This window comes from Centrocercus urophasianus, unplaced genomic scaffold, assembly GCF_019232065.1.
Source record: "Centrocercus urophasianus isolate 14NV4802_14NV808 unplaced genomic scaffold, USGS_Curo_1.0 seq_10, whole genome shotgun sequence".
Taxonomy (NCBI): domain Eukaryota; kingdom Metazoa; phylum Chordata; class Aves; order Galliformes; family Phasianidae; genus Centrocercus; species Centrocercus urophasianus.
This window is the reverse complement of record NW_024884142.1, coordinates 97425270-97451223: the sequence shown is the minus strand read 5'-3', so window position 1 is coordinate 97451223 and position 25954 is coordinate 97425270. Positions and strand designations below refer to the sequence as shown.

General features: G+C 39.7%; 1 protein-coding gene across 1 annotated transcript in view; it reads left to right on the top strand.

The window, feature by feature from the left end:
- PCSK2 (proprotein convertase subtilisin/kexin type 2) overlaps nucleotides 1–25954 on the top strand; it is a 94490-nt gene that overhangs the window by 25079 nt on the left and 43457 nt on the right. The window contains exons 3-5 of the mRNA XM_042815540.1: nucleotides 18619–18732; nucleotides 20365–20473; nucleotides 22622–22659. Coding sequence (XP_042671474.1) covers nucleotides 18619–18732; nucleotides 20365–20473; nucleotides 22622–22659 — 261 coding nt within the window. The remainder of the gene's footprint in view (nucleotides 1–18618; nucleotides 18733–20364; nucleotides 20474–22621; nucleotides 22660–25954) is intronic.

The following is a 25954-nucleotide window of genomic DNA, read 5'->3' as shown; positions in this document are numbered from 1 at the left end:
ATGCATTCCGTGAATACAAAAAGGAGTTTATAAAGGTCAGGGAAAGTTGATTGCAGTATTTGGAGATAGAATGGAGATGAAATAAAGGCTTGAATTGAAATTGTTTCTGAAGAATTTTCTGCAGCAAGGATTTGATGCTGCATTAGAACATGGCTTCTCAGTAAAATGATGCCTCTAACATCTGAGAATAGCCAGTAGTAATTAGAATGCAAATACACGCGTCGTGGGGGTGATGGAGTTGAATAATGCTTCCTGGCCTTCTGAACTTCCATCCTGTGAGGCAGAACAAGATTGGGTAGAATAAAACATCGTGGAAGGACTAATAAATACTGTTACCATCTCCATCCCTTAGTTGCATAATATCAGCTCTACGCTGTCACAAATGGACTCTGCTCAATATTGCAACTTTGCTTATGCTATATTAGATAGCATCTGAATGGACATGTTTTTATCAAGATGCTGCTTCATGTTCTGCATTGATACGCATCTACTGTCTGAGTGCCGAGAGAAATACACTTATTTTGCATACAGGCTTAATATCTTGTAAATAGTCTGTCTCCATACATTTAATCTTCATTGATTCCAACCATTATTCTTTCATACTGAGGAATATGCAGTAATGGGTCCACAAGACTTGCAAACTTGAAGTCTTCACAGAAGATCCAGAATTGCCAGATGTAATTGTTTCTTTTATGCTCCTGGTCTTTCAGCAATATCACTAAGCTGATTACTGCTTGACTCTGGCTTATGTAACACTGCAGTGCTCCTCTGAACATTAATAGCTGGTTCTCTTCTTCCTCATCCACCCTGCACACGCTCTCTTTTTTCTTTGGATGAAGTCCAGACGCGTTGGTTGCATCCTTATCAAAAAGAAAAGTAAGAGAAGCCACTGTGGCTAGAAGATGCCTTGTGAAAGCTGAGGCAGACTGATTTACTGCATTTGTTCCTGTCTAAGTTGGCTTTATCATGTGGCAAATATGACAAGCTCTGTCTCGATCCCATCTTGTGTGTTACTCTGCTGATTTCCTTGGTGCTCAGCCAGCCTTCCCCTGTGCTGCTCCTGGATCACTGGGCTGCTGTTGTCCTGCCTTTGGTTCTACCCTAGTTGTGGTTGCTGTGCCTGGGAGCATTTTCTCCCTGGAGAAATGAGGAGCTCTTAGCTCCAACTGGCAGCTGCTATCCCAGCCTCTCTGCTTGCTGAAGCTATGTTGTACTCAGTGTACGCTGGGCATCTTAAAAATGTGAAATGCCTTTTATAAGTACTGTTATTATGGCTTTCTTCAACTCAAAACAGGCTGAACTCTTCTTGTAGCAGCTGGGCCCTTGCGTTTCATGGATCTGAGACTGCAGGGGCAAAAACGACCTTTAACAGTTTGGAGTACGTTTTTTATTCTCCTAGGGCAGTGGATGCTACCATAATTGAACACTGCTTTCTTTATTTTCTTTTATGGACAGCGATGCTACCCTTGGAAAAATCTTCATTGGAATCCATTTTATTTCTTTTGCAATGTGAGCTTTTCTTGGAATAATCCCCTTGACTGCTGTAAGAGAGTTTCTGTTTGGGCTATGTATTTTCTGAAAAGAGAAAGGGAAACCTTCATGTTTCCCCTTTTTCATCTTTATTTCTAGACCTAACTATATTCATATCTTGTAAATCTCAAGGATCTTTTCCTATATTGTGTGAGGCATAAGAAAGGCTTGAGATTTGTTTTTTGTAGGGCAATCAGTGAACCGAAATTATAATTATTTTCCTAAAGGAAAAAAAATATTTTGAAGCTTCAAATGTTTTATTTCTGCTAGCTCAAGAAAAAGTAATAGAAAGAGGACCCAATCTTTCATTCTTGAAATAATGATTTGAGGCAATTTATTGAACCAAATGTTTTCATGTATTATAAAACAAAAAGTTTAGGTTTTGTTTCAACATTTCCAATTGGAACATTTGTATGATTTTGTTTCACAATCGCTTTTATTTTCTTCAGCTTCATTATTTCCTTCAAAATAAAACATTCTATTTCCAGACATCCAACAGGTCTGATTTTCTGTGGTGATGGGAAAAGTAACATTTAATGTGAAGACAAGTGAATAGTAAGGGAGAGTCTCTGAAACAAGTGTCTGATTATTGTTCTGGATTACAGTTGTCTTCTGCTCATAGAAATTGACAGCTCATCTCCATCTACAGAGGAAACCTTTTCTGCATGGAGCAGCTTACCTTAGAGAGGAAGGATGTTTGTGTTTTGTTTAATTGCAGAGGTGGCATGTGAAGGTCTCTGTGCAATTTGCAGTTTAGTTATGAGATGTTTCTGCTTTTGCATGTCAGCATAAATACAGGAGAAAATTTGAATATGTGAAAGAAATGCAAATTCCATATTAAGATTGGAAGGCATGAAGAAGAACATTGCTTTAAGGTCCATGAGTACAAAGGAAGTCTACTTGTGTCAATCACGCCATGATTTGGGGTGCTGAGTGTTTCTGCACAGGGAAAGGACATCTCCCAGTGAGGACAGCTGGGAATGTTACTTGCCAGATATATTCTCCCGTTGTGCCTTTTGGATTAGCATGGTGCTTAAGGAGTGTGTGCACCTAAGGAGTGAATATTTCAGACTAAACCAGAAAGTCCAATAAGTCTTTCTAAACACTCTCTATCTGCCTAAAAATAAATAACAATGAGGAGAGGACTGATTTTGTGATTTTAATACGTGCAGATCTCACACTGCAGTGATCTGTCTGTCCATCTGAAATAGCTTGTGATATTCTATGGTATGTAATGAATTATCTTTAACTGTGTATTTCAAAACATGTTTCAAATGTGGAGTATGCCTGTTTAAAAAATGCTGGCAATAAACAGAGGGAATTTTCAAGTTTCCGAAAGGGTATATAGCAGAGAAGAGTGAAAACAGGAGTAGGTTCCAGATGCCCAATCTGATGCAAGAAGGGGAAAAAAAAACAACAAGAAGTTGGATTATGGCCATTTCTGGTATTCAGTGGTTTTAACAGTACCTGGGCAATGAGGAACCTGAGATGAGAACAGAGGGGAGAAAATAAAAACAAGAGATTAGCGCAGATCCTCTGAAGCCCAGAAGACTTAGACAAACGACAGTAACCTTAAACTGTAATTACTGTTGTCATTTAGTGTTTCCACATGCATGATCTGGAGGCTCAAGGGAAATTACTGTGCTAGAGGCTATCTAAGCGTAAAATAATAACAGAATTGCATGGAGGCATTTGTCCCTGGGTATATTATGGCACTAGTGGTCCTGCCTCTGCTCCTACCTTTGCTTCCCTATGGCTCACTGCAGCTTTTCCCAGGGCTGTGCCTCTTCATCCTGAGTAGCAGCAACAGATGGAGAAAGAACATTTACTTCTCTAGCATTAATAGAGTGTTGAGTAAGAGGTCTTTGTGCTCAGGAGATTCTAACCTGAACAACATTTTCCTTATTTCTTTCTTTGGTGTACAATAAGTAATTGTTTTGTTTTGTTTTTAATTATAGATTATGCACAATTTATATGACTGAACGTGCTGCGATTTATCCATATATAATGTGTAAGTGCAGCATTTCTCAGAATGTAAAAGCCAGTCCCCCAAGCCCTGGCGTTCTCAGATAGACCTATTTTAGGCTCCCCGGATTACTGTTGATCAGCGGGGAAAAGAGTGGTTTTTCAGGGAGATGTGTCAGCAATGTCTCAGCAATTAGGGTTGTGTAGGTGTAGCACAGGTATTATTATAATATTTGCTTGTGGAATTGCGAGATCTCTGGAGTCTCTGCAAGGAGAAATCTGGCCCCAGCTGCCAGGAGCATCAGTGTAATGCTAGGACAAGGCATCTTCAAAGTACAGCACTGCCTCCAGGCCGATGTTCTGTCTCCATTGAGCGTATTGCTCTTAGATGGAGCTGTGCAGTGAAATGATAAATAGTTTTCATCTCCTTTAGGAGATAATTTGAAGCCTGTTATATACTGTGTTTTGTCCAATTAAAACAGCAGCCATTTACCTGATCTGACTAGTGACTTTGATGAATGATTTCCTGCAGATTTGTGCTTTTTTTTTTATATCACTTTCTGAGTTGGAGAGAGGGGGGCATAAAATGAAAGGAATAGGAGAGGGGCTTAATCTCAATTCTACTTTTACTTTTGGTCCCAAGTGTTGGCAGTAGAAAAGGAATTTTTTTTCTTTGGTATATTTTCCACAAGAACTTCAGGTAACAAATGTTTTAGTGGACAGGACTGTAGCTTTCCAGAACTCTGTGCACTTAGCAGATGTCAAGAAGAGACAAACAAAATAGCCATCTGCTTCCTTCATACCTGACCAAATCACAACTTCCAAGCCATTTTATGAATCCATTACATACTTGTATAAGATACGAAGAGCTTCTGCCTCCTTCTTCCTTCCTACCTCAAAGTTTCCTGTGCTGTGAGTTGTGACAAGAAGAGAAATTGCTTTGGAGTTTTCAACACCTATAGGCACCTGCAGAGGAAGAAAGTACCTGACTTAAACAGGAGGGAGGAGAAGCACAGGAACAACACATGCCTCAAGAGGGGATCAAACTGGACTTTTCACAGTGCTTATGTGTTGAGTGTGCACAGGCACTTATACTGAGCCCACAACCTCCCAGCGGGACGTGCTGGAGAGGAGCTACTTACAAAGCCACCTCCTAGTTACTGGGGGTTCATCTGTACAGCAGCAGTGCACGTACACAAGGAAGCATCCAGGCTTCGTCCAAGTGCTGCTGCTGCTTGCAGTGCTGCTGCTGCTTGCAGTGCTGCTGCTGCTTGCAGTGCTGCTGCTGCTTGCAGTGCTGCTGCTGCTTGCAGTGCTGTGTGTACCAATTCACCAGACTGCACACTGCTCTCAGCACTTCGCTCTCTCATTCCCCCTCAATAATTCAGCAACTTTTCTTTACCAGGTTCTGTTCTGATCTGTTTACTTCTTTGGAAATAGACGTGCTCCCTTGAAGCAGAGAATCATAATTTGTCCTCACGAGTTCAGCCCAGCACGATTGAACCTGAGTTGAACTGGAGAGAGGCTCAGGAGAATGGCATTAAATGTAAGAGGTAGACATTACTCCAATTCGCAGCAGTGAAAAGCTGAAATTCACTGAACTGAATGGAGTGAGTCTGTATTTACCCATGGGCAAGAAGAGATGGAGCCTGGGTCTTCACACTTCTGGAGAACTGAATGTCAGCCAAGAAGCTAATAACAAATACGCACTGTTCTTCTACTACAGCGGTTTCACCTGATGTTTTTAGGTATTCCTGCCTTCTCTGTCCTCACTGCTTGTTCCTCCGACACCGTTCCCACCTCTTGAAGGAACAGCTGTTGTTGGGGAAAGAATCTGACTGCATTTTAAATATACCATGCAAAGAAAATGATTCCAAGCTAGATCATTTCTCTGATCTCATCAGCTGTTTAGACCAGGGGTGGCACAAGCTGAGGTAAAATAAGAGGGAATAACTTAAACTGGGTTAAACCCTTGATAAAAAGGAAGTGATCTTAATTTTTCAGTCCTGAAAAGGACTTATTTTCTTATTTTCTTCTATTTTTTGTTAAGTGTTCCCTGTTTTGCAGGCTACTGTTGTTACCATCAGACTCATAAAATGGTGTTTTAAGCCAAGTCTTTGGCAATTTAAATCCTTAAGTCTTTCTGTTTTTCTGGCAGTGCTTCACTAACAGTTTTCACTTTGTTGTGGTCATTTATAGGTACAGCTCACCTCTCTTCTAAAGGAAAGGACATCATGTCTGATGCCATTGTGTTGACAACATCTTGCATAATCTGTGATTCTGTATGTTAGCACTGGATGTTTTACATTTCTCTAAGACTCCAGGATATGGAAGTGTCTGTTCAGTCTGTCACAAAGATGATCATTCTGCTCTAGTAGCTTATTTTCCCCAAACTCCCTTTCATTTCTCCTTGAGGTACTGTTGCTCTCAAATTGCTTCTTCAGTGCTTGCCACACCACAGGTTAATGTTGGCTATTTGGAACTAGGAAGAATCCATAAAGGTGCATGCAGCAGGCACTGTTGGCATTAACTAGAGATTCATTACTTTTTTTATCAAAGAAATGTAATTTCATCAAGGAGGCTTTTGCATTCATTTTTTATTGTGTGGAATTGTAATATGAAGTAGGTCTCAAAGTTTGGATGCAGAGAGCAATCTTTGCAGTTCTCCAGAAGTGTGAAGACCCAGGCTCCATCTCTTCTTGCCCAAGGGTAAATACAGACTCACTCCATTCAGTTCAGTGAATTTCAGCTCATTTTCTCATTGCGTGCTGTGTGAAGCCTGAGCAAATAGGAAGAGTAAAAACTGTGTAATGAGGGTAGTAGTTTACAGGACTCTATGGAAATCTGTGGCGATAGGAAGAAGTGTATTTAGAGTTTAGATTTTCTTGGTTCCTTGGGGTCCAGCCTCTTTCCAATGGAGAAGTTCCTATAAATACCGATGCAAATTATGTGTATGCTCTGGGAGGAAAATATGCTCCAAGCCTAATTATTTTATGCTAATAACTAAATTGCAAAGATACTTCCTTGTCCCTGGCCAAAAAAAATATGGAAGCAGTTCAAAGATTTTCGAGCAGCATGATCATTTTAGCACTTCATTTAAACCAGCCTGTTCTATGGTCCAGTGGGAACAAGGGAAAATACTGGCACCAAAATCCACAGTAGTGCACATGTAAGTGCAATTAATAATGAGTTTTGTAGTCTTTGGGGTCTACTTTTCAGTGCTGCAGGCAATGGATAAGCAGGGGCACATAACCTGAACCAGCTGAACGTCCTGGTCCCATGAAGTCTAACCAGAACTCCTTTGGTTCTAAGATACTTGAAAATGATTTTAATTGTGCAGATGTGCTTTGCAAAGAGGCCTGAGCAGCAGCTGGTAGAACAGGCTGCTGGAGATCATGGACACGTATGTAAAAAGCTTCTCAGCTACAGGCTTTTCAAGAAAACCCATAGGGAACCATTCTAGTGCCCTATTTCTGTAAAGATCTATGGCAGAAAGATTCTGGAAAGAAATGGGAAATGCCTCCTAATTGAGATCTGCCTGCATTGGTTGTGCTCCCTTCCACACCAGGGAGCTAAGCAGCTGCACTCTCTGCAAGCTCCCTGATGGAAACTGAAGGAAAACATTCAAGGATTAAAATAAAGGATTCTGACACACAGAGTGTCATGACAACCATCAAGGTTAGTCCTTTGAAAGTATCAAGTTAAAAACCTGTTTGGGTAAAAGCTAGAATTAAAGGGCATGGATTGTTTCTTTTCCTTCTGCAAACCAATCCCTTATTTCCCAGGTTTTCCTGTCTTTCCTCTTGATACAGAAATTGTTCTGTGGAAACCCTTCTGTTTCGGTGCTTCTGTTGTGGCAGATGGCCTGGCACTGGCAGCTATACACTGCTAACCTGATACTGTGCAGCAGCGATGCACAAACCTCTGCTGATTTTATTAACGTGCTTTGTGACAGGGATCCATCAGCCTCTGAATCTAGGAGCTGAGGAAGTGCATTTGCAACCTTTACAGTATACAGCCCCATCAGTGCAATTTCCAGTTACTTCCCAGTGGGCTGGGAAAGGAATGCAAGGGAGCAAAATCCTTCGTCTCTTCTGTCCAGAGTATTTACGGTAACACAACAAAGAGGTAGCTGTGCTATACCCAGCCACTCTGCTGCTGGCTGCAAGAGCAGATACATGACTATGAGCAGCAGCGTAATTGTGGCTTCCCTCTGTCATAAGATTGGCTTCTGTTTTGTCTCTGGTTTCTAAATATGATGTTTACTGAGAGGAGACATTGTGCAGCCTATCTAATTCCCACCAGGCAGCACTTCAGGAAGAGCAGTGTTCTGTGATTGCATATCTCATCACCATTGAGATAGCAACAGATCTCTGAAGGTGTTAAAAATGGACAAGAAAGACTCACCAATATATCACTACTGCTTTGTGAACCTTGAAGTATTGCAGGTTTGAAATATTAGAACAAAATTAGGGTGTTTTTTTTTTTTGGCAGCTGTGCTGTATCACTCCAGGAAGGCACCTTTGTAAAAATAAGCTTTGTTTTTTTGTGGTTTTTTTTGTGTTTTTTTTTTGGTTGTTGTTTTGTTTTGTTTTTATTAAGGTTAAAAGGATTTTCTGCAAATGTCCTTCCCACCTGGCTGGGCAGCAATCATTGCTACCAAGTTGTTGTGGTCCGGTGGGGATGGCGACTCCACCACCTCCGTGGGCAGCCTGTTTCAATACCTCACCATTCTTTCTGAGAAGAAATTATTCCTAATATCCAATCTGAACCTCACCTGGGGCAACTTAAGGTCATTAACTCTCATCCTGTTGCTGGGAACAGAGGAAGACCCCCACCTGACCACAACTTCCTTTTAGGTCACTGTAGAGAGTGATGAGCTCTCCCCTGAGCCTTCACTTCTCCGGACTGAACAGCCCCAGTTCCCTCAGATGCTTACCGTAAGACTTGTGCTCCAGAGCCTTCATGGCTTTGTTGCCCTTCTTTGAGTATGTTCTTGGGCCTCGATGTCTTTGTGCCCTTTCTGAACTCAGGATTGAAAACTCCTGTATTCTACATGATTGAACCAACCTTTTCTTCGTTTTCATCTCATGGCTCCAGATTCTGAGGAGCCACAACTAGTTTAAGTTACTTTTAATCCAGACTTAAAGCAAATTGATTTTGGCCTGGTTCATGCGCTGTGCACAGGACAACAGCACTGACATTAGTTAACCTTTCTTTACTCCTAATGCCATGAGGCAGTTTTACTCTGGGAACCTGCCCTTTAGCTGAGATTCTGGTGATGCTTTTGTATGATAACTTTTCACCACCACTGGGTGCAGCAGGGCCAATCTACTTGGAAGGGCCATGAGCATCAGAGGAATCTGAAGTTAACTGCTCTAAGCCCGATGGCATGAGAGAACTGCAGACAGCTCTCAACACTGTTACCACATCTGAATACGGTCAGTGAGCTCTGGGGGCAGCTGTACCAAAATGTGTATTTTTTAACTTGATCAGAATCCATTTAGAAGAGATTTATATGTAGAAAACAAAATGATTACATAAATCACAGAGCAACATGTAATTCTTCAACAAGTGTGACAATATGGCATGTTTACTGCTGACGTGAGAAAGGCATAATCCATGCCAGTAATTCCGTGACAGAAGTGTGTACTGTATTTTTCCAGGCAGATGTTTCAAGGCAGATGATGAGCTGTTAGGTACAATTTGTGTGGGAAGCGGGCTGTGGAGAATGAAGCGGCAATATTGAATTATGATACGGCTCAGAAGCCAGAGTTTAAGTGCAGATCTAGGTATCAGTTTGGAGATAAGGAGGATCTGTTTTCAGTATGAGCTACTGACTTGCTTTAAGGTCTCGTTCTCTTCTCACTTGATTTCCATAAGATGCAGGCGGATGGCAGGGCTCCATATGGAGTACACTTAATGTCTGTAAAGCAACTTGGCATCTTTAGAAAGAAAATGCGTGACGTTAGAAGTAGAGCTGCTACAAATGATGCTTTATGACTGGAAATGTGTTTGGGCATTACAACAGAAATTCACGTATTTACAAGAAGTGTCTTCTCCCTCAGGGTGGGTCAAGGGTACGCTTCAACAAAGGGAGTAATTTTATCTGACAGTTGACTCTTCCCATATGGACCAAACTGAACAGGTTTTTCTCTAGTGATATTTTCTCTCTGTCCCCTCTTATCTGGAGGCTTGTTTCATGAAGTAAATGAACTTAAAATCAACAGAATTAGAGGAATCTCTAGCCTTGGAGCAGTTCTCTTCCCTTGGGATAGCATATTCATTGCTTGTGTGGGAGCAGCAACCATATTAATAGAATCTTCAAAGAGGAAGTGATACAGAGGTGGGCTCTGTAGTATTTCTGTCTGTGTAGGACCAATGAACTATTGTGGAGCAGGAAGAAAAGTCCTCTGATGGAGGAGTGCCCAGGATTTTAAGAAACAGACCAAAGCAGTAAATGATGAAATGATGGCAGAGAGAGAATTATTAAATTAGAAGATCCAGCGAGCGCCATTCTTCTTTGTACTGCACAACTGTATCCTAAAACCACTCCCAGTGCCAAGTGGTCTGCAGTCTTAAAAATGAGCTACACCTGATTTCCATTTAAATTACAATCGTTTTGTGCCACAGAGAGTGCAAATATAACTTAAATGTACTTCGGGTCTCCTGTATCAGCTGGTGGCCTTAGTAATAAAAGAGAATAACTCCCTGAAAGATATTTTACTGCTGAGGAGGAAGAACAAGGTGTCTTTTTTCAAACATGATGTTTTTAGAAAGGTTTATTTGCGGTAATTGGCCAAGGGTTGTAAGGGAAGAGGGAGCTGCTATTTGCAGCCCCTAATCTGGCAGCTAAGAAGGGAGAGTGTGCAGTCAATAAAGTGCCCTATGTGCATGGGGCCTAATTCTTTTCTCTGTCACCAGACATGCTGTTGTTTACACCTGCACAGAGATGTGGTTCCTCTGATTGATTTGTGTGGCTTGATGTAAATGCTGAGACTGCAAAGTAGTAAAAGATGCCCACATGCTGCTGATAAAATGTCCCTGTTGTTTGCACTCTGACCCACTGGTGAGACTCACAAATGCAGTTGCATCCCATCTCCAGGGAATTTCATTCTCACAGCGATCTTGATTTTGTAACTGGGATAGCTGTCCTGCTGTCTTGCAAAGAGATGTTGTTCAAAATACACCATAAAGTGTAATGGCACCTTCTCTGGGTAGAATAACAAGCTGTTTTTCATTCCTTTGGAAACACCTTAGGATTTCAGAAATGCTTCTGCTCTGATTTCGTTGTGTTTTTTTTTTTTGTTTTTTTTAAGCACTGAAAAAAATGGAAATAAGGACAGCATTCCTGGAATAGTCAGCATCTGTGATAGTGCAATTCTTGATGTGACCCTCATGCCAAATTGAAGAGAGAGCAGAGACATGAATCAGTTTGCTTGCTCCTGAAAGCTGCACACTGGATATCTTGATATTCAGGGCATTTTCTCAGTCTCACTGTTCCTTCATAAATTCTACTCTGAGAAAAAATTGCCATCTAAAAAGGCACAATCCTATGAAAATTCCAGTTTTACCAAATTGGCATTTTCCTCCGTGGGCCTTCTATACTCAGCTTTCATTTTACACTGCAGCCTAAACAATTCACTTGCATTTCAAAGTAGAATCTAGAGGAGCACTATTGATTTCTTAGTTGAGCTGGTTGAATATGATCCAAAGCCTCCTCTTACACATTGATTCCTTGTCTCTTTACTCACTGCTTCCTGAATGTCACTGAACTGTTAGAGACCTGCTAAATGGACAAAAATATTGATTTCTTTTCCCTTTCTTTTATTTTTGAAAGCTCCTTATTTACCAAGCACTGAACTAGTATCGGGAAAATGAAAGGTCACAAAGTAAGGCAGAAGCAAGTCAGTTCTGGCATTACTTTATTTTTATTTTACATGAACTTGGTTGATACGTGAGTTCTTTACATTATGTTTCTGTCAAAAAAGGTTGATTTCCTGAGTGGAACCTTTGAGCTGAGGCTGTTTACTTTCGTGTCTTACTGTTGTCTGATGGATGCTGAACTTCTGTAGTAGTTTCCTAAATGGCCATACCTCTGGTGTTATGATTTTTCAGTGAGAAGTTAAAGACCAGCCTCAGCTATGCTACATTTAACTGTGCAAGACACAGCAAGGCTCTGCAAGAAACAGCCTTTCTCCAAAGAGTTCAACAGTAGTAATATTTTACCCTTGTTTTATTTTACTGGGAGCATGACATTTTTTCAATATCGTGTCCAGAGAGTGGAGACAAAAGTTCAAAAGGCACAAGCTGAAGCCAGGGAAAACTGAGATGATGTCTCAAGAGGGATGGCTGGAGGCAGTCTCAGTGTCCAGAAGGCTTGAAATCTGCTGATGGTCTACATAAAGTTAGAAGTGTTTGAGCAGTCACGTGGGGCTTATTAGAGAAAGTGGAAAACTATGGCTGGTACAGAACATCCAAGTTTAATAAGCAGAAAAATCAGCAGCACCTTGATATTCAGTGACACTATTTCAGCTAGTAACCTTTCTTTAAAGGAAGCAAGATATACAAGTAGTAAACAAGAACAATGGAACAAAGAGAAACGAGAAAGATGGCCACATTTTGTAGTGAATGTGAGGTTTGCTAGAAGTCGAAGAAATTCTTGTGCTTCTACGCTAGTCACTGAATAGACATTATTAAATTTATAAAACAAAGCAGTAATACAAGAATTTTAATGGAAGAAGATAGATTTTTAGTTTCATGAAATCATTCAAATCAACAACAATTTTATTCCTGTGTCTTTTGCTTCAAAATCGCAGGTACATTTGTGCTGATAAAATTTGTTTGATACTTTGTCCTTCCACAACTGCTTTATCTTTGTTGTAGCTGTTCTGATTGCACCAACCAAGGTGGGACAGGATAGCTGGAGAAAAGAATCCTTGTACAGAAAACTCCCCATTGACTGATGAAGGTGGAGAAGGCACTTGGAGACTCCTACATGAATAACAGAGACACCTATGGTTACCAAAAGGGATTTGTTCCTACGTATGGAGAGACTTGTGAGAATCTTTGAAGTAATTAGCTTGCTTGAGAGAAAGTGGTTGTCATTTAGTTAGTAAATAATGGGTGATTAGTGACACACCCAAGCTCCATGACATCCCTTCTTACTCTTTCTGGGCTTCAAAATAGGCTCAGAAGATTTAAAATCAAAATATCAAAGTAAATGGCATCTATTTTCTGCATGTGGACAAAGTCTCCTAGCCTTACTCAGATTATTAATTATTAGTAATTCAACAGCAGATGTCAGGAATCTAACTATAAATAGAATCATAGATGAATCATAAATGAATATAGGGAAGAACGGTAGAATGGGGGAAGAACCCAGCTGCCAGCTTAAGTGAATTTCTGGTGCCAGGTAGAACAGCTCTTAAATCAGGCAGTACTTTCCTTCCAGTTACCTCCTCTTGACTTGCACAAACTTGATTGCTGATAGTACTTCTGGAGGCACTTGTACAAGCTGTAATTAGCTGGAGATGGTCCCTCTTTTCTTTGGGAGAAGTTTGAGAAGATTGATAATTTCGTAGAGGAGAAGCTGCTATATTGGAAAGAAAAATGGCTACATTAATGAACTGTGCTTGGAGACCAATCTCTTGTTATTATTGGGAGGAAATAATTGTTTTTTTCATGGACTGGGGGCAGCTATTTAAAACGCTGGGGGGAACATCCCTCCTTGTGAGGATGTAGAAGATGGGAAAAGATTGCTGAAGATTTGTTTTCAAATATCTGCTTTTAGTGTTTGACTGATATTTTGGGTATTTACATTCACAGGAATATATATCGACCTGGAAATGGCAGCAGGAACATTTTGCTATTGGTGCTCTGTACTTTTCTCTTAATAATTTGCAGGCATTTTCACTGCCAGGTGTAAAGTGTAATTTGAAGAAAAATGCTGTGTTTTCTAAGCTGAGAATGGCTGAAGTCCTTTCTCTGTATTGGAGCTCTGGTACTGCTGCCTTGTCCTCTGGTGCGCCTTGAGCCACGTCCAGCTCCTGTAACTGTACGTCAGAGCTTAACTTCCCATTGCCAACTGGAGAATCAACCATTAGGTTGAAAAGTGAAGTGCGTGTCCTATGGCGTCAGGCTCTGCTTCTGAGAGTTGTCTCTATTTGTCAGGAAGCCAAGTCCTTGAAAGAGCGGTTGATTGAGAACGGGTAACACACCATAACCTGGGAGCAGTACTTAGTCACATACACTCCCCGGGAAGCCCCTGCCAACATTGAAAAGTCATTTGGTTTTCTTTGATTCATCTGACTTCGGCTGCGGTTCAAGGAACGCTAGGTCTGTACTCTCTTTTCTCTAGTGAGGATGGTCAAAGTTATTCTTTCTACTTTGCAGTGGAAAGTCACTAAACTTCATTACTTTGGGGCTTTAGGAAAAATGTACAAGAATGTGAAATGGGTATTCTTCACATTCCTGAGCTGCTTCTCAGCAAACTGCTGCTGGACAGTGTGAGCGTAATGAGCAACGAGAGTGTTCGAGAGTTTACTCTGTGAATGGAATCAGTATTTCCCTCTCTTTACAAGGATGGAGTGGATAGTAAAATTAAATGTTTTCATCTGTGTTTACTTAGAAATCAGAGATGAATAATAGACAACATTTGGAGACTGGGATCAGAGAGAGAATGACATTTGTGGCTAAGACCCTGACAAGGTGCTGTGGGTGTTTCATATCCCATTCTTGTTCCTTTTTGAAGGCTGTCAGGTGTGAGGATCTCACAGACTCACTTGAACTTTTCTGTCTCCATCTTCTATTGTCACAATTTGTGTTTAATAGCAGCAGTCAGGACAGCTCTCCAGTATACAGAAACACTTTGCTGGTTGATGCCTTCAGGTATGTAGATATGCTCTTCCAAGCCACCTTCATGGGAGGCTGCTCCTCTGCATAATTTGTAGGGCTTAAGACTAACCATCGGCTTAACTTCTTAAGAAATGTGGAGAAATGGCTTTCAACTTCTTTCTTCGCCTTCAGCAGCAGACCTACTTTGAACTCAGGCTTCAGAGAGAAAAGATCCACAGTTTCTTTGAGTTGATCATCTTACTGCTGTGTTGTTTTTTTTTTTTAAAGCCATGCAAGTCCTGCTTACTAGATGTCATTACTAGTACTATCTTTTTCCACTGGAATTTGGCCTAAATTCTCCTGTTGTCACGTTCTTATTTCTTGAGGTTGGGGGTTGTGTGTACTGTTCCACTTTTTATACCCACTGGTATAATTTAGTAAATCTGTCATTTATGCTCAATATAATGGAGTCATTTAACTGCAAGAACTCAACAGTATAATTAACCCTGTTTCTTCAAAACGAGGAGCTGATTGTCTTGGCATTCATAGGAGCATAGAGCACAGTTAGAGTGCTGTGGTTGCTGGCCTTCCCGGAGCAGTATTGCAGACAATCGATTATTTTGTTAATTTGTTCTGCATCAGTATCCTGCTCTTTTATTATCATCCAAATGGCTTTATGCACCATGCATAAGTACAAGTATATTAAAAATCAATACCTGAGCCTCTTTCCCATCATCCATGGACTGCACCTTCTTTGATGCATGACCTTCTTTTTCTGATAATAACACACCTACTAACTTTAACATGATCTAGCCACATGCTAATAAAATACATGCTCACTTCTTAATCCTCTATCATAATGAAGAAGAAATAAATGTATTAAGAATGAAATAAATAAAAGCTATTATTGCTGACAAGTCCAAATTTGAGACAGTGAAAAACAGGCTCATTTTGAAAGGAAGTCTTGTTCCTCCACTAATTTCTAATAAGTGTCATGCTTAACAGGCTCAAAGCCTTTAGAGATGCTATTATCAAAAGTCTGTCTTACAAACACTGCTTTTCCTGCTTCAGTTAGAGAAATAAGTATTTAGAAGATGGCATGAGAATGCATTATGGATTTCTTTGCTGGTTGGATTCCAAGTCTGAACATGGAAAAAAATACGTTTATTATACTTTTATTTTATACTGTGTCTATTATAAGATCAGAATGTTCTTCAATGATATTCTGCCTTTCCACATGCAAAAATGTGATCCCAAGTTCTCTCTTGTATGCATTTTTAAAACTTACTACCTGCGGGAAGATACTTAACGCATTTATGTTACAGATATCATAGGGAAGCCTGGAAGAAGAAATCCTTCAGGTAGAAGCAAAGTAAGATGTGGTTCCTCTTCAGATCTGGACTAGGTCAAGGACAAGTTTACAGCTGAGGAAAAATACTATTTTTCTGGTAGATGTACCTTATTTGGCAAGAGGACAAGTTTTCACTCCCATCAGCTATCTGCTAATTGGCAGTTCTCTGCTGAAATCATTGGAATTACATCAAGGATAAATTTACTCCACCTGGGATTTTTCTTTTTTTTTGAATGTATGGATGTTTTCTGATCTTAGGGTAGCATTTTCATCAGGCAAATTTGTTCTTCTTGTGCAGGTAAAATTCTTGCACAAGGCAACTGAATGAGGCATTTTGTAGCTTCTGTGATGGGGAAGGTGCCAAGGCTTTACCCAAACCTTTCAATTTATTTCATGGCAAGAAAGCCTGGTCTGTTTTGAATGTGACTCTGCAAGTTGCTATCATTACTGAACTTAATGAGAAAAGCCTTGTTTCTGTAGGGTTTAGGAGGCTTCAGACATTCTGAAATAGTTACTCCTTGAATGGCAGTATCTTGCATGCCTCATGTCCATGTAAAATAGCGTGTTAAGAGTGGTTTTAGTTCAGAGAGGGTTATACATCCTTTTCACATATATTTCCACCTCTCGGGGAATTACAATATCATGTAATGTAACATAATAAAAGATACCAATTATATTTTATTGTACAGATATAACAAATCAGAGAAATGAGGTGATCCTGAAGAGTGAAGTCAGTCTGTGCTGTTTCTGCAAATTGCTCCTCACTTTCTTCAGCTTGTCTTAAAGAAAAGCCAGGGCTCCAAAACACTGCTTTTTAATTAGTGGAATTCTTTTTGCACTAAATCCTAATTCAGTGCCTTAATGCAGCAGGTCCTACAGAGCCAGCAAGCCTGCGTGGGCGCATAAATGCATGAATCTTTCTCTCTGGCATCCCTATAACTGAGAGTTGGCTTCTGTTCATAATTATTTCATGTGGTGACAGCTTGGGGTTTGCAATTGCAAGCATGGAGGCAGGGGTGGTAACGGAGTAAGGGATAATGACAGGTGATTGCTCTGTTGTCTCCATGGCATCACTGAGCCTTATCTTAGAGGTATCAAACAGTGTGCTTATACCTTTCTTTATACAGGTACCTGGCACCACAAAGTACACCTGGTATGGTTCCTACTTAGTCACTGTCTTCTTTTCAGCTTACTTTGCATTGGTTTTTCACGTTCTTTTCCATCTGCTTTGGTTTTAATGAACTTGAACAAGTGATAGAAATGTGTATAAATGAAAGCACCTACCAGTGCAATATTTTATCACTTTGCACCTCTAGTTAAGGAATTGGAATTCATAAAACTAAGTTTTTAGAAACACTGATACTGCCTCTTCAGGACAGATCAGTTCTTTCTGATATCCTCTTTCTGAGTGCGTCACATATGCCTCATCCTGCTCACTATGAACTGGCATTAAGCTCTCAAGGTTATAATGAGGCAATGTAGCTGTGAGGAAAATAGCTTTTAGCCCCAGTCAGTTGGATCCCAGTTTCATCTTGGTCACAGGCATCTCGCTGAGCCCTGTCCTTTGAGGCTCCTGCTTTAATTAACGGAGATGGAAGGACACCTCCAAGAATGACTCAACTCCTCTAAGGCCTAATTTGGCCTTTGGAGGAATTTCTCCTTTGTTGAATTCTGTCTGACACCACATGAGTTACTGTGACACATCAGGGTATACATCTTCTTAATCAGAAATGCTGAAGCTACACTTGTAGAAACGGCTACTTAAGTTATGAAATTTCTTTAATAACCATGGATTGTTTTGGCATTGTGGTGGTGTTGTTGTTTTCTTTTAAAGAAAATGCCTAAGAAAATCCTAGTTTCTTTGCTGCCTTGTTTCTGCATCTCAAAGTTTACTCAATGTATAGTTTTAATCTTTCCTCTTTGATTAAGAGGGATGAATATATATATATATATATAAATGAAATATTTGGACTATTATGCAATCTTGGTTCTGTCTGTTAGGCTGAATGTTATCACATATTATAATGATGATTAGAACCATTCAGTGGTGTCCTTTTATATTTTTGCAAATAAGGTGATTATGATCTGACATTTGTAGTTTCTGCCTCCAAAGATTCTTGTGTGTCTAACTTTTCTTGTTTTTTATAGTGCATAGGAACATATTTTAGTGTTTTTTTTTTTTTTTTGTTTGTTTATAAAGAAAAGGATCTCAAACTGTGGCAGCTTGTTTTGCACAGCCAGTATTCTCACCTCTTACACTGCCAGCTTGGTCCATTTAGTGGCCATTTTGCCTTCTAGCTTTTCTTGCCAATGCATTTATTTATCACTTATTAATAACAAAGATAATCCCTGAAAGTGCATCTCTCTGTAAGATGTGTTTCCAGGAACTTCAGGAGTACAATGAGAACACATAGCCCCATACTTTTCTCCCAGCAAATCTAATCTCCCAGCTATCTAATACTCTGAAAATGCCCTAGAGAAAAGTCTGAAAAAAAATGTGACTGAGGCCTCATTTTATCAAATGCAGCTTGGAATATTCATACTTGGAATTAGTTACATAATTTTTTCATTTAATAATGATGTTTTGATTCTGATGGCTCAGAGGAAGAAAAGTATGGCAAGAAGGTCTGTGTCAATGATATAAGAGTAGGGTCTCTTTCTTGCACAAATCCTCTATTATCTAAAATGCATTTCTCCAGCTAGGGCATTTTTGAGAGTCTCTTCTCTCCACAGCCGTCTTCCCCAGAATTACATTATTCCTTGAGCTCCTTCTGCAAATTTTGACAGAAATCTGCCCCAGGTTGCTAGTGAGTGATGCAGACACAATTAATGTGATTTCAGAACCCTTATCTCTCCTGGAGAGAAAGGAAACAAAGCCAAAAACATCTTTATGGTGAAGAACATTCAGCTAAAGATGTAAAAATTAATCCTTCCAGGTCAAGAAGGCTGTGCAGCAGGAAGGCTTCAGCAGAAGAAAGCGAGGATATAGGGACATCAATGACATTGACATCAACATGAATGATCCTTTATTTACGAAGCAGTGGTACTTGGTAAGTTCTGAAAGAAAATCACAGTAAGCTTGACTAAGTAATTGGCATTCAAATTACTTTGTGCTGGTACAATGTCTTGCAAGAGTTCTCTCCAATTATCTTATAAGAATTTGGGAATGAATCCAAGGCTCTGTTGTGTTGTTTTTTTTTTAAACTGAACCTCTTTTTATGCTGGAAAGACCCAGCAAATTTCAGGAGCTAGATTTCATTTCAGTCGATGGAAAGATCCTCAGAAGGCTTGAAAGAGAACTGTACTGGTGTCCTGTGGGCATTCCTGGTGTGCTGATGTGACCCCTAAAACTGCATGTGGATCATGTCTTTGATTGAGCTGTTGCTAGGTAAAACAGTTACAGAATTATAACAAAAAGTTCTAGTATACTTGCTAGAAAAAAAAAAATGAGGTTTTTCTTTTCTTTTGCAAATCTGAATAGTGCTTAATTGATTTTCTTCAGTCAAAAGCAGAATTTTGGCTTTAAGCCGATGTCAAAATAAATTAATATTTTACTGAATTGTTTCATTTTTAATGTGTCATATTTTACAGGAGAAGTTTTTAGTCTTGAAAGAAATTTTTCTGCATAAAAGTAACTAAGAAAGATGTCCTTCTATTAAAACTTTGATGAAGTATTTTTCCTCAATTTTAACACTGTGACAAATGTAGAATTTTGTAAATATGGTATCATCTTGTTCACTTAAGCTGACTCTTTCTGTTAAAGAATAGTATTTCTCAATCTCTTTCCTTCTAATGCATTTCCTATGTTTCGTGAATCTATCAGATATGTCTGTTGTTTTTTTTTCCCAAGACAAGAGTTGCCAGATGAATGAGGGTGTGTAAGCATGTCTGAGACTTTACCCTTGGTGAAATGGTGAACTAAAATGTGGATCTATTCACTTCGTTGTTGTACTTCAATCAATCAAAATATCACAGTGATGACAATAACCATTTTTAAAAATCAAGCTATACTTTTAGATTTTAGATTATGAAGTGCACAGAAGTGCAATTTGAAATGAGAAATGGTATCTGACATAAAGTTGAATAGTTCTGTGTCTGGAATAGCAAAATATTCTGTGCAACGTAGAACTTGAGAAAATTGTGAATGAGATTGGTAAGCACAACTTCTGTCTGAAGGCAGGGGATTGCCCTTAGGAGTCATACCCACACAGAGACCCATAAAGTCCAATTAGTGATCCTTCCTGCTCAAAGCAGACCCAACTTTTTAATCCAAAAAATCTTCTGATATTAAAACCAGTGGGACTGAATTTCAGTAGCTCCCTGCTTTCAGTAAAAACTGTTACTATTACCTGCTCATAAAGAGTCCTCTGTAGTATCTACTGGTGCAACTTTTGCTAGCTTAACCACTACACTGATACACTTGAGGAGAAAAATATTCCTTTGCCTTGAAAAGATTCAGAGTTCAACCAAGTCTTATAAACCACAAAGAAGTGAATTTACCACTGTAACTCTTTTTTAAAACTTAAGGCAGTAGATAAGCTTACAGAGAGACTAATACTCCAAAGCAGATGGGATTTATTTTCTATACCAAATATGCATGCAAAGACATAAAGACAGAATCGGTGTCTGTGGAAGTGTGTCTGTGAGGTAAAAAGAACTGTTCTTCTTCACTGATCTATTAGATTAACACTGGTCAAGCAGATGGGACGCCTGGACTTGATCTTAATGTAGCTGAGGCGTGGGAGCTGGGATACACAGGGAAAGGAGTTACCATAGGAATTATGGATGATGGTAAGTGAGGACTGCCTGCTACTTTAATATTTTTAAGTAGCTTTTTCCATGCAATCAAAGTCAAAAAAGATTAAAAAGTAATAATGAATTGCTTATAGTGCTGAGACTACCAGTCTTCAGGGAAAATACATTATGAAGTCTCCAGTAGGGACAGAGAAGCACAGATATCCAAAGCAGTCATAGTGGTATGCAATTATCAAACAGCAGTTTTTGAGGGCACATTATAATGACCATAAAACCAAAGGAAAGACTGCCCTTGACTTCTGTAGGTACTGACTGGGGGACTTAATTGCCTTGCAAAAAGTACTTACAGAAACATTTTCTGGGTTGCATTATTCTCAAAGTCATACTTCTACAGCTGCAGTAATTAAACACTTTCATGCTGAATGTCAATAAAGACCTGCATATTAAATATATTACTAATTTGAGGCTAAGTTCAAGGAAGATGAACATAACAGGTGTAGCTGAAGTCGCAGCAGCTGTTAAGACTAGATATTGAATATTTTGCTTTTAGGATGGCTGAATAACATTAAAAATAAATAAAGAGGCTGGATCCATGTATGTTTTCTGGGATTAGCTGACATGGGTCCTCATTCATTTCTGTTTTTAGTTTGCTCATCCCTAAGACAAAGATTTCACGGAAATTAGACAGTAGATTTGGACACATTGATGTTGATGTCATGAGAAATCACATTTTTACTATTCGCACAGAGGCAGGAATTTGCTTTCAGAATGACTGGATGTGATTAGGACATGGAGTTGACGACAAACTGATGAAGCTTAAAGTCAAAGAAAGCTGTTGAGAAGTGTTAGTCCATCAGATGTAGCTTTTAGAGAAGGGAGTAATTTGATCTGTATTCAGTTCCAGTAAGTATGGAATGGAGCTCCTGCATGAAATGATTCTTCACTGAGTCCTCTGTTGCCCAAATCCCTTCTGAATTAACAAGGGCCTCCACAGATGCAAGGATCCCTTCTTGCAAATCTAGTGCTAAGGACCCTACATAATGGAAAGTAATATTTTCATCAGGATGATCACAATAATATGCCATTATACTTGCAGATATAATTAAGCACATAGTAAAATGCATGGGCATTAGTTGGAAGCATAGGGCAGGGTAATGTTCAAAGCAAAACATGAAATCGGTGGCCATTTCTTTGTACATTTTAACTGGATATCTAATAGGTTGATTTATTTCATATGAGTGTAGATCTGCCGCTTCTGTTGTTCCATCCATGGGGATTTGTGTATTTATTAGCTTTGAAAATAATTACTGCATGTGCATATTCCACACCACTGCCTCGTTCCAGGGTTCAGCAAACTGCTGAGGTGTGGAGCCTCCATTTTAAACTCATGCTTTGTGAAATATCAGGGTTACTATTTTCTGTGCATCTCCTTGATCCTTTGGATATGGTATTCTTTTTTTCTTCTCAGCTGCAACCCAAGTATCTGGTTTGCTTAGAATTCCAGAGATCTGAAAGTTCCTTCTGGCATTTTCAGTGCTTGTAGTGTTAAGCACAAACCAGATGAGCTCCAGTAAACATTTAGCTTGTTTGGGATTTCTGTTTTGTGTCAGCTTTTTGAAGCCATGTATGGGAATGCTCAGAATCTAAGTGTCTCAATATTGTATCTCATGAAGCCCAGATCTCAGACTGCAACCTGTGCTCAGATATTTGCTAGAACAGTCTAGTCCGCATTTTCTCTCTACTTAGGTTACTATTATCAGTGGTTAAAAAATCCGTTTTTGTGTGCTCTACTGATCTAGTGTTCACTGATGTTCACAGATTTGGTACACTTTGCTGTATGTGGCAGCTCTTTGTATATAGATACACTGTGATTTAAGCTAGTCTTACTAAACAAATATGACGCAATTGACAAAGCAGGCCAGTAAATGTCATCACCAAGCTCGCTTTCTCAATTTGCACCTGAATTTTGGCACAAATCTCCTAGCTGGGCTGCATCAGAAGTGATGTCCCATTTTATAAATCAATACATAAAAACTGAAATTTCATTTCTATCAATGGCATTATTCACCATGATTGTTTTCCTACAGCTGCAAGGGAGTTTAGTTTCTTGTTTTCTGTGATGATGAGAAAATATTTTTGGAACTCTTAACCTTCAGTTTGTTTTCTCTCATTATTTTATTGCAGGAATTGATTATCTGCATCCTGATCTTGCCTCTAATTATGTAAGTACATGCTGACCTTTTCTGTAAAATGTGAATTTTCTTATTGTTATTGCCCTTCTTTGTTACAAAATTGTGAGCAGTGAAGAGGCTAACAGTACGGCTGAACTGCTGATCTTAGTGATGATACATTTCATATTGAAATAAGCAGACTAAAAATGGGGCTGCCTGTGCAAGGAATGAAAAGGTTGACAAGGCTTTTTATAAAGGAATGACAGTGCTTGGGCACATTAAATAAGCTGCAGTTTGCAGTATTGGATTTGGGACAGAAATGAGTAACCTGGGAATTGGCTTTAAATCCTGCTATTAAGATGCAGAGCACACCTGTCACTTGGAAGGCCGTGGAGCTGTGGGCTGTTGCAAGGCTGCTATTGTTCACCATGGCTCAAGCATGCATTAGCTTTTGAAACCTCCAGGAACAGCTTAATTCCTTTATAACAGGTGATTTGGTCTGGTGCTCCAAAGCATGCGCAGGGCAGATTGTGTATTATCAGCACACACAGTGTCAACTGACTGTTCCTCATACATACCTCAGGCTTACTTTTAGACTTGCAGCTTTTAGTCTTTCTTAATTCTTCCAGACTCTTCCCGGCCCCTCGTGGCCACCAGCACTCGAGTCCCCAGGTGTCTAGAAGGGCTCCCAGCACCCTCAGGCTGCTTTTGTGGTGTGAAGGTTTCACGCTGTGTTTAAGGCAGTGAGGGTGAAAAGCTGTGGCTCTTTGCCTGATGAGTTGCAGTGTCTCAGCTTTAGGTCTTGCTCCTTTACTGCAGTCAGCAGCTTTCTTTCAGTAACCCAGACTTCTTCAGTAGAGCAATGTGGTTTGGTTTTCAACTGCAGTTAAATGAAAAGAACAAAAGCAACTGGAAATTTTGGTAAAATGACACATTCAGAAAGAATAGCTCCAAAATTAGAAAGAGTAGGGCAATTACTTTTATATATTAGCTGTTACAACTTGGAAAGTAAAAGAGAACACACAGGGTGAAAACCTGTTCCTTGTATTAAATAGCTAAGCACCTCTGGTGGAGAATATATGGGTAGAGACTTTGGGCAAAGGATTTGGGAAATAGCTGACTGGAGAGGTGAAGTACAAGATAACCTGTTTCACTTGTTATGAACTGGCTTAATAACTCGATAGGAGCTAATTAAACCTTCTGCCCTAACGGCAAAACCCTCACCCAAGAGGAATAACTCAGTAGGATGTTTCACTAAGTTTGTATGAATTAAAAATGTTATTAGAAGATAGCCTTTGTCATCACAGGAATTGTTCTCAGCATGAATGCTTTTAACATACGATCTAGGGCCAGAACGTGCTTTTTGCTCACTTACTTGCTTTTGCAGCAGCAGGCATGAACAAAGCACAAGAGAATACCCTGTTTCTAAAATAATCGTGTTTTGAATAAACAAGATACAACTGTGTACCTGTATCTGATCTAATGCAAAGTAGGAACATTTCTGTTGTTAGCAGTGAACCTAGGATCATGCCCAGAAACTAAAAATAGATTTTTTAGTAATACAGTGTTTTGTCTTTCAATTCTAAAAATGTTCTCTGTCTGATGGATAAATACTCATCAGGCTTAGCAAAAGTGAGTGCTTAGAGTGGCAATAGTGAGTATTTTAGTATCTAATGGAAAATAGAGTAGACAGTATCATGACAATGAAGATATCATGCTAGAAGTCAGAAAGCAGTGGAGCTGGAGATAGACAAAGAACTATTGGGCTGAAACAGAAGACAAGCTGATTGGGAAAGGAGAAAACATTTTTAGCGGTAGGCGTGGAAGACTTGTGAAGAAATTGATCTTGAAGAGAGAATCTTAAAAATACTGTGTAGGAATGGCTTTATTTAAACACAGATTGATCTGGTTGTGAAGCAGTAATCAGGCTGTTGAGGGATGAACAGCAGTGCTAAGTGCTGGGTTAGGCCTGGCTTAGACAGGGCAGGTCAATAGCCAGGCATAGAGGAGGAGGCTGAAGAACGAGGGGTTGATCTGACAAATAACCATTAAGGAGCAGCAGAAACTCCATCTGAAAGATCACAGACTTATAGTAATTACAAACCCAATGCTTTTAATGTAGAAATATGAAAACAGGGGCTGAATATGCCAGAGGATGCTGCCAGAAAAAGTGCTGATAAATTAGCGCATTATGTGCAGGGTAAGCAGGGAGGGATGCTGGCACCTCCTCGCAGGGATGGCTGCAGTAGCTGTGTCTGAGAGGTGGCTGCTGAAGGGCAAGGTCAAGTCCTGCTCCTGCTGCTAAATTTTCCATCTCCTCACTCACTGAAGCACAGCACAGCGGTTGCAGGCCTCAGTTCACCCCTGCTTTACCTCTCCTCCTCTCTCTGCAAGGCTGCACATGCCTCTGAGTCCTAGGAGACCCTGCTCTGATAGCTTCTGCTGCATCTTAGAGGCCACAAGGGCATTATTTCCCTGTAGGTAGTAATTTGGGCGTGAGCTAAAGACAAGAATTTAACTCCAACCTGGAGGAAAGATTAGTTTAGACCTGGAAAGGCAATGAAGTCAATCTCTTAGGAATGGATCTTTAATTCTCTTCAACAGTTGCAGTCACCCTTGCACAGTTCCTGTACCACATGTTTAGCATTTCATGGCATTTACACTTTGGGACAGCTTTCTTTTAGGCTGCACTGCTTATGTTTAGGAAATTAAAAGTTTGTTTTTCAAGTTCACAAATGCTTGCATATCTCAGCAATATCTGTTCATTTTCTTGAAAAACTGGGAACGATTAGAAAATTTCTCAAAGGTGATGCTTTCAGCACGTTAGCATTGTTCAAGTACAAAACCTTGGCTTCGATTGAATGGTTTCGGTTGGCTTTTACGTTTTGAATTGCTGTTTTATTTTGCTTGACCAGGTTAGCGGAGGTTTAGCACTTAGATATAATGAGGATCAGAGAGGAGAAAGAGCTCTCTAAAAGAAAAACAAACCATTTTGTATTTTTTTTCCTTAATTTCAATGATATGTGATCTGTCTCTGTCTTGCAAGTCACTCACACAATCTCACTTTTTTAGTATCACATAGTCCATGTGTGTTCAACCTTTTGGCTTGCTTGGCCTGCACTGAATGAAGGGGGATTGTTTGGGCCACATATAAAATATATGATATAGCTAATGTATATAAGTAGCAAAACATTTTATTTTTAAATGTTTTTTATTATAACAAAAGAGAGCAACAAAACCAGAAACCAGTGTGATTTGTGACCCTGTCTTTATGACAGACACATCAGGCTGGTTCAATGGCAGTGGCTGCAGTTCTCAGTGAGCTCTCAGGTGTTCGTCAGAGATT